General features: G+C 34.8%; 1 protein-coding gene across 2 annotated transcripts in view; it reads left to right on the top strand.

The window, feature by feature from the left end:
• The window catches only part of Sema3d (semaphorin 3D), a 188,913-nt gene that overhangs the window by 82,677 nt on the left and 91,350 nt on the right, over positions 1-14,886 (top strand). For both annotated transcript variants that reach the window (XM_057758682.1, XM_057758683.1), the window contains exon 3: positions 4,935-5,095. In XM_057758682.1, coding sequence (XP_057614665.1) covers positions 4,935-5,095 — 161 coding nt within the window. The remainder of the gene's footprint in view (positions 1-4,934; positions 5,096-14,886) is intronic.

The following is a 14,886-nucleotide window of genomic DNA, read 5'->3' as shown; positions in this document are numbered from 1 at the left end:
GCAAGATTCTCTAATACAATAACGTGAACATCCAGCTCAGTGTCTCACTTAGGCTATATAATTTTATGTATAAATATTATTTAATCTTATCAGAATATCATAAATTGGCAGATATGTTTTAACCTACATGTTTCTGGTTTGTAAAAAGATACGATAATGTGTTTATTAAAAAAAAAACAAAACTTGTTTGGCCCAAATTGGAAGTCAATGCTAATATTTAGAACAACAGAACTCTCAACAGAGGAATCTAAAATGGCTGAAAGACACTTAAAGAAATGCTCAACATCCTTTGCCATCAGAGGAAATGCAAATCAAAACAACTCTGAGATTCCATCTTACACATGTAAGAATGGTCAAGATCAAAAATACTGATGACAACTTATGCTTGAGATGATGTATGGTAAAGAGAACACTCCTGCATTGCTGGTGGGAGTAGAAACTGGTACAACCCCTTTGGATATCAGTATGGCGATTTCTCAGAAAATTAGGAAACAACCTTCCTCAAGACCCAGCAACACCACTTTTGGGTATAGACCCAAAGGATGCTCAATGGTACCACAAGGATATGTGCTTAGCTATGTTCATAGTAGAATTGTTTGTCATAGTCAGAACCTGGAAACAACCTAAATGCCCCTCAGCCAAAGAATGGATAAGGAAAATGGGGTATATTCACACAATGGAGTATTACACAGCAGAAAAAAAATGAGAGCTTGGAATTTGCAGGCAAATGGATAAATCTAGAAAACATCATATTGAGTGAGGTAACCCAAACCCAAAAAGACAAATATTATATATACGGACTCATAAGTGGCTTTTAGTCATAAAGCAAAGAAAACTAGCTTACAATTCACAATCCCAGAGAACCTAGACCATGATGAGGACCCTGAGAAATACACACATACATCGATCTAATCAATATGGGAAGTAGAAAAAGACAAGATCTCCTGAGTAAATTGGGAGCATGGGTACCATGGAAAAGGTTGGAAGGAAAGGGGACAGAAAAAAAATGTATGGCTCAATGAAGTCAATTAAAAAAATTTAAAAAAGAAAAAAAAAACAAACAACAAAAAAGAACAACAATATTTACTAACCTTTTCACACTTACTAGTCATAATTTTTAGAAATGCTAAAAATTACCTCTTCTACTTATCGAGAGGGTAATCTAAATGCGAATGTTATACTTTCTTTACATAGATTTTACATAGATTTTAAAAAGAACACATCACCCTTGTAGTAGTTGATCAATCTACAGCATGGGGTGTGTGCCACCTATTGTTCTAAGGCCAATCTCACACTAATACCTTCGTTTTGCAAGCTAACAGCAGTTGCCATATGACTTCTACTATCTTCACTTGTGTTTTAGGAAACTGAACACGGTGGTCCAGGGACTTGTCCTACATCACTACACCACACTGCCAATGACTTGTCAACCACAGGCAGAACGATGGTGCTTTGCTCTCTCTCTTGCACTCCTGGTCCTATTATTCTTTATGTCATGTCATATTGCATCTTATGATTTTCAATGTAATCCATGTTTCAGAACAACCATCACTTTTGAGAAATTGAAGTCATGAGGGTTTATATCAAACAAAAAGTTTTTTTTTTACTAGTTAAGTGAGTATATACTCTTGGGAGTCTCTTCAATTACTTTTAATTTTTCGCATTTCTAGTTACCTAAGAGAAATCCCAAGGAAAATACAGATTTTCCTGATTGTGCAAAGGTTAGTGTGAAATGCATTCCTTTAAAAGGCTGTAATCATGTCGGTCCTAGCCCATCCCTTAATGCCATTGCCTTCCTCTCAATTCTACTTACAGCCAGTGTGGAATGTTCACTGGAAATGAATCCCAAACACAGCATTCGGAGTTGTAAAGTTATATTGCAATATTGTACCTCTCATATGAAAAATGACACTCAGTTCCATAAAAATGAAGATATAGTTCAATGTCCATCTAGTCTGCATAAATATCCTTTATAAATATTAAAGAAAGAGTTTTGGTTGGCAACCACAAGCACTTGAGTTGTGTTACACCATTACACCTTTTTCCCATTCTAAATTATAGTTTTTCAAGTCTATTTTATAAATTGAGCAAAATAACAATTAATAAATGGAAGTAGAAAATGTAGTTATTAATAGTTAATTACTTCAAAATTACCAATTCACATACTCAACTTTAGTAAAGTGATAAATTTGTTACTACTACCTTATTGGTAATCAGTGCTCTAGGTTTCCAGAAATAAAAGATACTATAGTAGGTACTTTGGTTAAAAGAAATGTGTTACAAAGATCTAGTTTACTTAGAAGTGTCTGTTATAATTGTTGTTAACCAAATGCACTGGGCCAACAACCAGGTCTCAAAGAGAAGGAAACTAAGGAATACAATATAATTACCAGGTTTGATACCAAAGACCATAACTATAGGATATGCATTTTACTTCATTGAGATGAAATGGTTTCATTTGTGAAGTTACGTTTGTACTAAGTCATTTGAAGGATTTTATTTTTTATTTTCCAGTTTTACATTTATTATTCTGTCTCCAGTTTTAGGCCACACTTCTTTAGAGAGTTATTCAACTTTTTGTTTACAACTTTGTGTGAAGCATGCATCTGAGCAAGAAATGTAGATCTGAAATAATAAGGAAGTGTGCATTGCTAGGAGACACTATCTCACAGAAAACTCCCTGAACTTTGGCTCCTACATCTACATAATGGTCCCTGAACAATCTGTGTGGAAGCTGGTTTGTAGATGTTTTCACTGAGATTGGGCTTCCCAGCTCTTCCTTTGGATTGGTTATGGTTTTCTACCATGCTTTCCTGTCACAAAGAATACACAGAGAGACTCACCAACATGACTGCCTAAGTACCAGCAGCAGACATGCTACAGTGCGTGAGAAAAGCCCAGGAGGCCTCAACCTACACAAAGAACTACAGACAACTAAGCAAGGCTGAGCACAGAATAATGGTCTTCCCCAGGAAAAAGGACACAGATTTGTCATCCAGTGCTAAATGGCCAGCTATGAAAACACACATACAATTAACATTATCCAGACATAGACAAAGCAGGTTGTACCTTTGTATTTAAAGATGTATATGCATTTACATTTATAAGTTCACACATGCAAGTAACAATTAATGAAAAACGAGGCCACAAACATGAAAAGAAAAAGGACGCATATATGGGAAGGTTTGGAGAAGAGAAAGGGAAGGGAGAGAAGATTTGATTGCACTATAATCTCAAAAAATAAGAAATTAAAAATGTAGTGAGAGTCCAGGCATTCCGTTAATGCTCCATCCTGAACACTATCACGAACTGGAGGAAGAGGTGAAGGAGAACTCCTCAGAGGGTTAGAATGCACACTGTTCTTTCAGAGGACATGCCTTTCCTTCCTAGCATCCATGGCTCATAACTGCCATAATTTGAATTCCAGGGAGATCTGGCACGTCCCGCCTGGAAGAACAGTACTCACATGCACATAACCTCCCACACACACATACTTAAAAGCTAAATCTCTAGTTTGTTACATTTAAAACATGTGGTTATGTTTATGAGTGTGTTGTCTGCATGTACTACTAATGTGTGCCTGGTGCCTACAGAGGCCAGAAGGGAGAGCCTGATCTCTTGGAACCAGAGTTTCAGGAGTTTTTGAACCACCACATGGGTGCTAGAAACCCAACCCACATCCTCATGAAAGAGGAATAGGTGCAATTAAGACAAGGTCATTTTTCCAGCTCTCCAAATAGAATTTTACTTATAAAAGATTTTTCTTTCAGTCCTGGAAAATAAAATAATTAGATGTTATAGACAGGAAAGTGAATATTTGAAAGCACTTGTCTCTCAAGGGACAAATATCCAAACTGTAAAAAAAAAAAAAAAAAAAAAAAAACTTATTAAAATTCAACAATAAGAAACAAAATGAATTTTAAAAGAATAGAATCAAAGACATTAATATCCACCTCACCAATAAAAATATAAAATATCAAATGAGCATATGAACTCATATACCATACCAGCATCATTGGAGAAATTCAAAGTAAGATGACATAACTATACATGTCTATTAAGAGGGTCACATCTAAAATGCTGACAACAACAATATGAATAAGAACAATAGGACCATGCAATCATCATCAATCAAAATGCAAATTGATTTAGACATCTTGGTAAGCATATGGGACAATTTCTGGCAAAACTAAATGTGTGACCAACAATTGTTTCTTTTGCTTTACTTCAAAGAAATCAAAAATTTATGTGCAAAAACCTTTGTATGCATATATTTTATTGTAGTTATTAGACCTTGGAAGCAACAAATTAGCCTTATTTGTGGGTAAATGGATGAATTACAATATAAACAGAAAATGAAACAGTACTCAGAAAAACAAATATCACTTGCTTTTGACATAGATGTTGGAGGGGCTATCTAGGGAGAGGAAGAGATCAGAAGGGAGGAAGGAGAGTCACGGTATGTAAGAGGTGAATGTAAACACTGCAATGTGAAATAAGAAGGAAAATGTCATAATAACGCCAACATTTTTCATACTAATTAAAATTTTTAAAAAACACAAGATGAAAAATATTCCATGATATTTATGACACACTTTTATGCTTTGTTGGTGCATCTTGGGTTTATCATTTTTCAAATTTAAAAAAAGAATAATGGTTTAAATTATAATTTATGACCTGCTTTTTAATATTTTGTATTTCATAGTTCAAAGTTTTATGTTAATTTAAAATGTATTTTATACAGAGAATAGAAGCAATCACTATTTAAGGAAAAGTGTCTGTTTCTGAAGGAGTTAAACTTGTTCCAATGTGTTAACACCGAAGCATCCATGCCACATATGTTCAGAAAGTGGATTATTATGTGTATTTTGGCAGGTAAATACATTTCATGCTGAAAGCGTTCCATTTTTTTCCCTCTTTTGACTTTTCCACAGACTTGCTGCTCTCAAACAGCTGTATTCCCTTTTTGGGTTCATCGGAAGGACTGGATTTCCAGACGCTCCTTGTAGATGAGGAGAGAGGCAGGCTGCTCCTAGGGGTCAAGGACCATGTCTTCCTGCTCAGTCTGGTCGACTTAAACAAAAACTTTAAGAAGGTCAGTTTATTTATATACATTGTTGGATTCACTGAATTTTTTCTGTGCCTTATGCCTGTTTTGTGTTAGGTGACAGTGTCACTCAGGAGGGCTTCCATGTGTCAAAAACAATAGAAGGCAGTTAAAAACAAAATCCCTGGAACAAACATTTTATGTTTTTATGGATTTCAGTATATATGCATATTTTGTGTCAATGAGTATAATTTTGAAGCCATTGAAAACATGAATGAAGGCTGCAAAATGTGTAAATATCTACTTATATATTAGAAGAGTAAGCATCTATAATAAAGATATTACAAGGGAATTAGTCAAAAGTAAACATGTATTCTTTCCTGAAAATGCAACAATAAAATTTTAATAATTTTTAATTAATAAATACTCCTTTGTTTTAAGACTATGATAATGTTTTACATTGTTTCTTCATACTTTTATTTCATATCTGAACAAATTTCTACCAAGATCTATGATTCTGAGCTAATAAAAACTCATAATGCTCCAACTATGAACTGGCTAAGAAGTCTTACCAATTAAAAGAAACATAGAGAAAGAGAAAGATGATGTCTGAGTAAAATCCCCCAACAACGGTAACCCAACAGACATCAATCTGAACAGTTCACATAACCAGAAAGTTGCATAAGAGTGATCATGAACCCTGGTTTTAATATGATACAAAGAAACAACATATTAAAGAAGGCTTAAGAAGGAAATGCTATCTCATATTGCCTCCTCAACTCAGTTAAGCATGTGGGAGAGGTGCCTCCCACTTGAGTCAGGGAAAGAATACTAAGTCTAGGCTACAGACTTACCAATAACCAGTGAAATTTGGAGATGAGCAGACTATTCTAAACCCTACCTGTCTTGAATAGTACTAATGAAATTAGGAAATGGGCAGAATATTCTAAACCCCGTCTCTTGTCTAACACAATTATCCAAAACGTGGAACTGTGTCAACACAGAAACTTTCTCTATCTATTGCAAATCCACAAATGGTGCAGCAGAGATGGTGATCTGTCTTGCTGTAGGGGCCTTAAGGCTCACACAGGGTTCTATCTGTCGTTCACTTTTGGGATTACTTGCACCAGAACCAGGATTGTACAGAATATAAAGACCACATCCAGATGCCAGAGCTCAAAGACAGGTGCTATACAGGTCTGTACCCCCAAAATCCCTATGTAAAATATACGCCAAGTGGATAGAATCTATTTGGGGTCTGCACTAATGCCAGTCTTTTAATAGATCTTAAGTATCTACCTTCTCTCCAACTTGTCTTCAAGATAATACCTTTAGAGTATCCTATATCCAGTAGAAACTAACGTGCCATTGAAATGGACTTGGGTTTTCCTCTGTATCTTTACTAGTTACAATGTGGACCTTATCTTGTGGTTATGACAGTTGGGCACTGGCCAACTTAATATCAACTTTAGTGGCCAAACAACTGCCATTACCCATATAACCCAACTTTTACAACATAGAGAAAAGCTCTATTCACTGAAGTAAATTAAGATTAATTAACACATTACTTTGCCTTGAAACTCAATTCTAGGATGGGCATGTCTGTAGATGGAACTTTCTGTCCCACCCAGTCCCTCAGCCATTCAGTCCCAAAGAAACACACAGACACTTATATTATAAATTGCATGGCCTATTAGCTCTGCCTTATTAACCAGTTCTTATAATTTAAATTAACCCATCATCCTTATCTATGTTTAGCTACATGTCTTGGTACCTTCTTGTTGACAGAGGTTTTTGTCCCACCAGGTCCCACAGTTGTTCAGTTCCAAAGAAATACACAGAGGTCTACATTAATCATAAACTGGTTGGCCTAGTTGCTCAGATTTCCTATTAACTCTTATAACTTATATTAGCCCATAATTCTTGTCTATGTTATTCATATGGCTTGGTATCTTTTTAGGCAAGGCAATCACATCTTGCTTGCTCTGTGTCTCTGTGACTGACTCTTTCGTCTTCCCAGAATTCTCCAGTACTCATCACCCTACCTCAACTTTCTGCCTGGTCGACCCACCTCTACTTCCTGCCTAGCTACTGGCCAATCAGCATTTTATTGGAGCAATACAACTGATAAATCATTGTCCCACAGCACCTTCTCTTAGTGAGATATCCTCATCTTGCTTCCTTTGCATCAAGTTTGTGACTGTGTCTTTCCACCATTTCTTCTCCCAGAATTCTTTTAGTCTGATTGTTCTGCCTATATTCCTTCCTGGCTATTGGCCAATTAGCATTTTATTGAGTCAATATGAGTGGCAAATCTTTACAGGGTATAAGAGCATTATCCTACAGACAGGTCCTAATAACCCTTATTAGGGTGTCAACAAACTTTTGAAAAATAATATCAAATAGAATCAAGAGGCGGCATGAAACCATAATCTATTGGAATTCTATTCTGTCCAGCATCATTTCAATAGACAATCAATAGAAATGTAAGCTTTTGGTCCAGTTTCCATACATGGTTTCGGGATATAATAGAGTCCCATGGAATTGGTGGCCATACACAAAGCATAGTTTTTGGAGTTTTTAACTCAGAGTTGATTCTCAGCAAATGGAACATAACCCCACAATGTCAAAGTCACAAGCTGGTGACAGTGGACAAGGTAGATGTCCGGGACACTTCAAACCCCAGGAGAAGCATGGGGAAATGGACTACCATTTTAAGGAGCAAGCACATTGGCTACAACTGAATAAAACAATAAACAGAGACCTGGGAGCCTGAGAGTCCATTATCCTTTGATGCTAAAATAATGGCAATACACTTCATCAGTATCAGACACTCCATACATAAACTTAAACACCATCTAGTGCTAAATTAGTGCAAGTGACTATGAGCTTGAAAAATATAAAAATATATATATAAAATAGAAATATAAGCTTATCTTCCCAGACAGGTTTAAGCAAAGAAAGACAAATTCTGAAGACTAACAATTATCTTTCTTCTGACAAGTTGACACTTACCAAGTTTTAGGAGGTTTAAGGAAACTATGCTCAAAAAATACTAGAAAGTATTAGGGAACATAAAAGAATTATAAAATGACTACTCAAAGATTTTGCGTATTAGCAATTACTTTAAATTTAAAGAGAATAAAATCTATATTTAAAAGATATATAATGCCATATTGAATGTGGGGCAGTTTCAAATATATGTTCCTTATAAGAAATTCAAATTACCTAAAAGCAAATGCATGGACTGAAATAGGTTAAAACTAGAAAATCTAATCATATGCAAATAAAATTCAAAAGGAAATGGAGGTGGCCATACTTACATCACATAAAGCTAAGTTTACATGAAAGTAGTAAATGAGAAACATAACAATGAGTTTGACTCAACAAAAAGAAATGGTCATCTAAGTATGAATGCATTTAATATAAAATCACCCAAACATGTAAAGCAAAAATTAATAGACTAAAGAAAGAGCGAGACTCCCACTCAACAACTATGGGAGAGTTTAATGGCCCGTTCTGTCATTCCACAGATCATTCAGACAGAAAAATGAGTAGAAATTTAGGAGTTATGCTGAATTGTCAGTCTGAGAAACATCCACAGAATGATTGGCCCAGCCAGCACCCAGACTTATGTTTTCTCATCAGCACAGAAAGCACTCAAGTGGGATGGTAGGCTACTTAAAGTCTCAATAAGTTATATGAAATTAAAATCTTATCAGCAATTATTTTTTGTTTTACTAAAAAGGAGAAAACTAGAGGCATTGTCCTACTTGACTAATAATCACTGGTGCCTCACAGGTTAAGTTGAATTCAAAATTAATGTGAAACTAGAGTCATCAAAATTCCATTGCATTTTCATAAAAACAGACAATTGGATCAAGGAACAAAAACAAACAAAACTATCACAGATAACCAACGGGCCCACATTCATCTGTCTTTCAACAAGTGTAAAGGAACTTCATTGAGAAAGGAAAATGAGCTGGGTGGTGGTGACACACACCTTTAATTCCAGCACTTGAGATGCAGAGGCAGCTGGATCTCTGTGAGAACTTATTATTGAAAACAGTATGGTGGCTCTTCAAAAAATTAAGAGGTTATCTGTGAGAAATTATCTGAAAAATAAAGTTGAGGAAGGAATTTTGAATGTTACTAAAATAAAAAAATGATATATGAGGAGAAAGAGAGGTTTAGATCTAATTTAAATATTACTCAATCTTTACATGTGTAAAACAGGAAATGATATTTTCCTGGTTCATAAAATTGTCATGTTTTGAGTGTCAGTTTCAATTAAATTTAAATTAAATCTTTAAAATTGCAAAAGAAATGTCGATTAAAATACAAAATAAAATTTCCACTATACCCTACAAGATAAGCAATGCTGAAAATAAAAGTTCAGGTATTATCAACTAACATTTTTTAAGAGTTTAGCAAATATTGTTATCTACAGCGAAACCTAGATATATCAAAGCTTAGGGGGGTTGAAAATTTAATACAAAATGTCTGAAGTATTCTTAACCTGTGAGGCACCAGTGATTATTAGTTTATTTATTTTCATAAAGGTAGAATTCTTGTAAGAGTCAGGTAAATCAGAGTCAGTATTGAGCTCTGTTTACAGGGACGTTGAACCACCTTATTATATTCACATATAATGACTGTTCTCTGATCCTTATAAGTATGAAATACATTTTATGATTAAATATCAGTGGTTTGGTTAAGTGAATAAGATTTGCTCTTGAGACTTTAGTCTGCATGTAAATTCTTACCTGCATATGTATTATTGTTGCTTGATGAACACCTGAATATAGACAAGACATTTGCTTTGTAAGTTCCTCTTCTTTTTGACTTGCTTGGTTTGGCATCTTTGAGATAGCTTCTTAACTTTATAGTCCAGTCTACTTATAAACTCTGGTAATCCTCCAGTTCTCACCTCCAGAAGGTTGGCATTACAGGAGTCAGATGTCAAACCCTGCACAAGACTTGTCTTTTGTGCTGTTCGTTTTTGTAGATCTGAAGCTTGGAGCTATTGCACTTACATTGCATGCATTAGGCCCTGAGTCCAATCTGAAGTAACACCAAAATAAAAGAGTAGATTAAATATATGGAAACCATCATAACATATCTAGTGCATGTTAAGAGAGGAAATACTGTGTCTACTAAGAATTGTTAGTTTGACGAATGTTTGTGTGAGTATGTGCATGCATACAGGTTCATGTCTGTGTATGTTTGTGAAGATGTGCAAAATCTCTATCACTCTTCACCTTTATGAGACATATCATGGAACCCATGACGTTCCTAGTGTTTTAAGCTATCCTGCCTCAAGGATCCTTCTGTGTCCACCTTGACAGTGCTGGAATTAGGGATGCACGCCTCCAAGCCAGCTCTGGTATGACTGCTGGGATCAGACTCCACGCACTTAACTATCTGAATCATCTCCCCAGCCCTGGCTGCTACTTATTTTTAAACAAAAACAAGCAAGCAAAAATCCACGTGTGTGTGTACACATATATTTAAATACATAAGCACCACAGGCTCACCCTATATAATTTTCTTAGATGGTAGCACTTGGATGGAAGAATTGCTTTATATCATTTATTTTTTCATCAATTCTATATGTTTTTAATATCTCATAAGGAAAAATGGGTTGTGTTTTAGCTTTTGTTTTTATTTTGAATGCTCAAACATTCTCAGTGTCTTTGAAAGCAAACATCGACAGATGTATTAATGGAAGTTGTGTTTCTAGAAGAAAAGAGGGGAGAAAAAAACATTTCCAGAAGTTTTTCTCAAGTTCTCTTAATTCATTTACTTGGAAAGCAGTCTTTTAAAAATTAGACTTATCCTATAGTCTATGTATTTATTATTTAAAGTAACATGAAATAAAAGTAGATTATATGCTAGAATTTAAGGAGTAGCCTCCACTCTAATACTATGGTTCCATTCTATCAATTCTTAAGGTTGTATTTTTTATTCAGGAATTTATTTTAAAAACATTCATAACCTTGACATAGATAGATGATATCCGGTGATATCTCAGCCATCAGTAAATATCTTAGTAGAAGATAACACTTTCTACAAACGAAACTAAAATTGAATTTTGCTTTTATACAATCTGACTTTTAATGCATTTTCCCAAATATGTCTTGGTTTAGTATAATAACAAAAAGCAATTCATGCTTTTAAGGGAATCTGTTCTTGTTCTCTTCTTTGCCTTCAGGGATTGGAAGAAAAGGTTCATTTATCTGAACTGAGTGTATTAGATCATTGCCTAAAATAAGTTGTGATAACACAACTTCCTTTTGACTATTTTAAGCATAACTTTTTTGGCGATATTCCATGCTTAAAATGTGCTAATATTTAATAAAGTAAATGTCGTGAAATATCGTTTGATATTCTTGTAACAAATGATTATTTGAATATTTTATTTAATTAGTGGTTTTTCACATGGCTGAAATTCCTTTGTACTTCTCTAAAACATGTAATTCATAAGAAAGTCATATATGCATTGGAAACAGTTTGTGTTTATGTAGGTTTCGACCATTTCATTTTGTATAAATCACTCCAGTGCTAAAAGGTACTCCACGGTAGCTGGTAAGTGTTGAGAAGTAGTACTTCAGCAGTGTTTTGACCTATGGGTTTGCATTGGCTCAGTGCCCTTCGGTAATGATCTGGATTGCTCTGTGCAAAGCAACCACACATGTTGGGACTCTGAGGGCTGAAGGTGTCCTTTGTTCCCTTTAGAGTTACAGCAATCTACAGCACATAATTGAGTTATGAGTGTCTGGTTGTTAATATTTTCCCAAGGGAAATTAAAAAAAAAAAGAGTCTGTGAAAAGTACTCAATTGAAGAAAGCAAAATTTGTCATACAATGCACATGTCAACATCATATACTAATAAGACAGTGCCTACGGAAATGTAGTCATTCTCATTCTCACTTACATAGACGTTTGTTTATTACAGTAAGAGCAGAAAACACAACAAAGTTATATACCAAGTAATTAGGAAATGAGTACGTAATGATTCCCTTTGCACTGCCTTTACTCTCGATCAGGCTAGCTTTTGAGCCTAGTGTAGTGAATCATGCCGACATAAACTTAGGATTTTGGAACATTTGCACTACCTAGAAAATAAATGTTATAAACACTGTTTTGTTTTCTTTTAAATGGTTGGACATTTAGGACAAATGACATGCCCTTACTCTTTTTGTGTTGTTTTCGTTTTTGTAGAGGAAAAATTATTTCTGTAGTGAATAAAATTCAATGCAAGTATGAATGTGTTAAGAATGTGATGTCTTATAATTTAATCAGGATTTTCCTTAATTGGTCCTTTCATAAGGGGATAGCCTGTGAACTCCTTCTGGGACAGGTTTTAAAACAGGTAATACACTTTGAGTTTTGTCTTTCTTCAACACTAGATCAAAATCAATATTTAGAACCACCTAGAAATGACCTCACTTCAAGGAAAGAATGTAGAATTGTACCAGTCACGTAGTTCTTGTGTCTATGTGTGTGAGTTCAGTTATACTGACACTGAGATGAAGAAGATTGATTTATGGATTATTTGTGAGTGTTTCAGTTCAGCACCTGAGAGAGGGAAACCAGGAAACATCAGCAGCAAAGAGACAGTACAGTTCTAACAAGAGCCTCAGTTGGCAGGCCTGACTGAGTGTTGCAAACCTTGCTTTACATCCCACTAACAGGAGTGATATAAAATATCAATCAACCAAGTGTTTTTATTATTATTTTTCTCGCATCAAACCATGCACCATGCCACCAGAAATTAAAGATTTAAAAAATCATTTTTCTCCCGCATTTATGCCCCTTTATATGTTGTTTATTGTCTGGCAACTAGAGTCTGCCGCTCAGACTTCTAAGGCATCCAATTCATCTTCACTCTGTTTCCAATGCTTCTTGCATTATTTAAGCTCCTCCTTGGTACCTCACTTGCTTTGTCTCCTCTCTCTCTTCTCCCTTTCCTCCATACCAGTCTCTCACAGCCTTCCTCCCTTTCCTCCTCCCCAAATCTACTTCTATTTTTTCGAAATAAACTTAATATTTGGCGAAGTGAATAATCTAGTCACAAAGGTTTGCCTTTTCTGAACCTTCCTGTAACTTATCGCTCCAGCTCGTCCCCTTTGGGTTCCTGAAGGCATTCATCTGATTGCAGTCTCTTGTTACAGATTGCTCCCCACAGCTTTGCCTCACTTCCATGTTATGCTTTCAATTCACTGTAGCAGTCTGTGTATTTGTAGGAATGTCAGGTTTCTTATCCTGTGTAACTATTAAAACATCCCCCATCCATTTATATACTCCTTAAATGTAGCATTGTTCACTACATTTTTCATTCTGTCTTAGGAATTGTTAGTTTCTGTGTTTTTTCAAAGGAATAATCGATTTATAAACTGCATTTAATTAAGAAGGTTTTAGCTAAGAATCAAAGAACTATAAACAGTTATATATGAAGGCAGCCTTGCCTTGTTTTTCCAAATACCCCACAGCTTTGGGTTTTCAATTCCAAGACTTCTGCCCCACTTGTGTTTGGGTCCATGGCAGTTCAGGCTCTTACACCCAGGTGCCTTGTGGAAGCAGCTGCTCACTTTAGGCTACAAGGAAGACAAAAGAATGAGGAAAAGAGCAGTGAGCTCTCTATCTCTCAACTGTATTCCCCACCTTTGAGTTTGTGAGCCTTATGCAAGTTAATCTGATCTTGAAGTCACTTAGTAGTCTTAATCAAATTCTACAGTCCCCAGTAATGTCATTGGCTGATAACTAAGAATTTGGGCACTTTGCAAAGATAAAGTATAGTACAAAAGTAAAAAAAAAACAAAATCACTTTACAAGTATATTTATCTTAGTAAAAATATTACTTTATAATACTAGAGTCGAGAATTAATGGCTATGGAAAAGGTGTTGCCACCTCTACTGAATTGTTTCCAGTTCTTTCCGTCTTTTAGATACTCTTCATGTCAACATTATCTCAAGTTGGTGTAAGATGATTTCAACAACAGAAATGGTTCACAGATAGGTCAACATATAGAAACAGGAGGAAGGCTTTACACATATTATGGTCTATTTCTGGGGTAGCCTTGGTGTTAGCATTATCTTTATTTTGGTACAATATGCTTGCAATGAGATAAAATGTTCTTATTCAAAGATATAGAAGAAGAATAAAATTGCATGTATCTTGATAACAATATTTATGTTTTATCCAGTGAATATTTACAATATAGGTGACCTTGTTTCTAAAATTATAATAACCAAAATTCAGTTGATAAAGAAAGAACACCTTTGGTTGGAAGTCCCTGAATGCAAATAATATATTCTTAGTTTTATTTTGGTGGGATTTTGTAATCTCAGGTCCTGAAATCACTATTGTTCATTACAGGAATAAAGATGAGAATGTTTTATTGGTGACTGAATTTTGAATATTTTTCTTTTATCCTTTATAAGACACATTATTTTTCATTTTTTATACCCATTGAGCTTTGGATATTAGAATGAAAGCTATAGTAGAATATAAAATTCACATTTTATATAAATATCTGCATGATCATCAACTTATTAATTCTATTAAGGATGCAAGACATAAAATCATCAGATGATTTTTAAGCATCTAAAAGAAGAGACAGGTCATATATCACATGAGGAATACAGAACGGAGAAAAAACTCTGTCATGCTTGGAATTGAGTTAATTCAAAATAGATGAGAGATTTTGAAATAATGGAAATTGGTTGATTTTATGTGGCTCATATTTGAAATTAATCTTGATAAATATTGTTTTCTTTTGTTCATTTGGAATAGGGAAAAACACATTTAAGAAGTGAAATAGCCAAGATTCTTG

The sequence above is a fragment of the Chionomys nivalis genome, chromosome 26, assembly GCF_950005125.1.
Source record: "Chionomys nivalis chromosome 26, mChiNiv1.1, whole genome shotgun sequence".
Classification (NCBI taxonomy): Eukaryota; Metazoa; Chordata; class Mammalia; order Rodentia; family Cricetidae; genus Chionomys; species Chionomys nivalis.
This window is presented reverse-complemented; position numbering and strand designations above follow the sequence as displayed.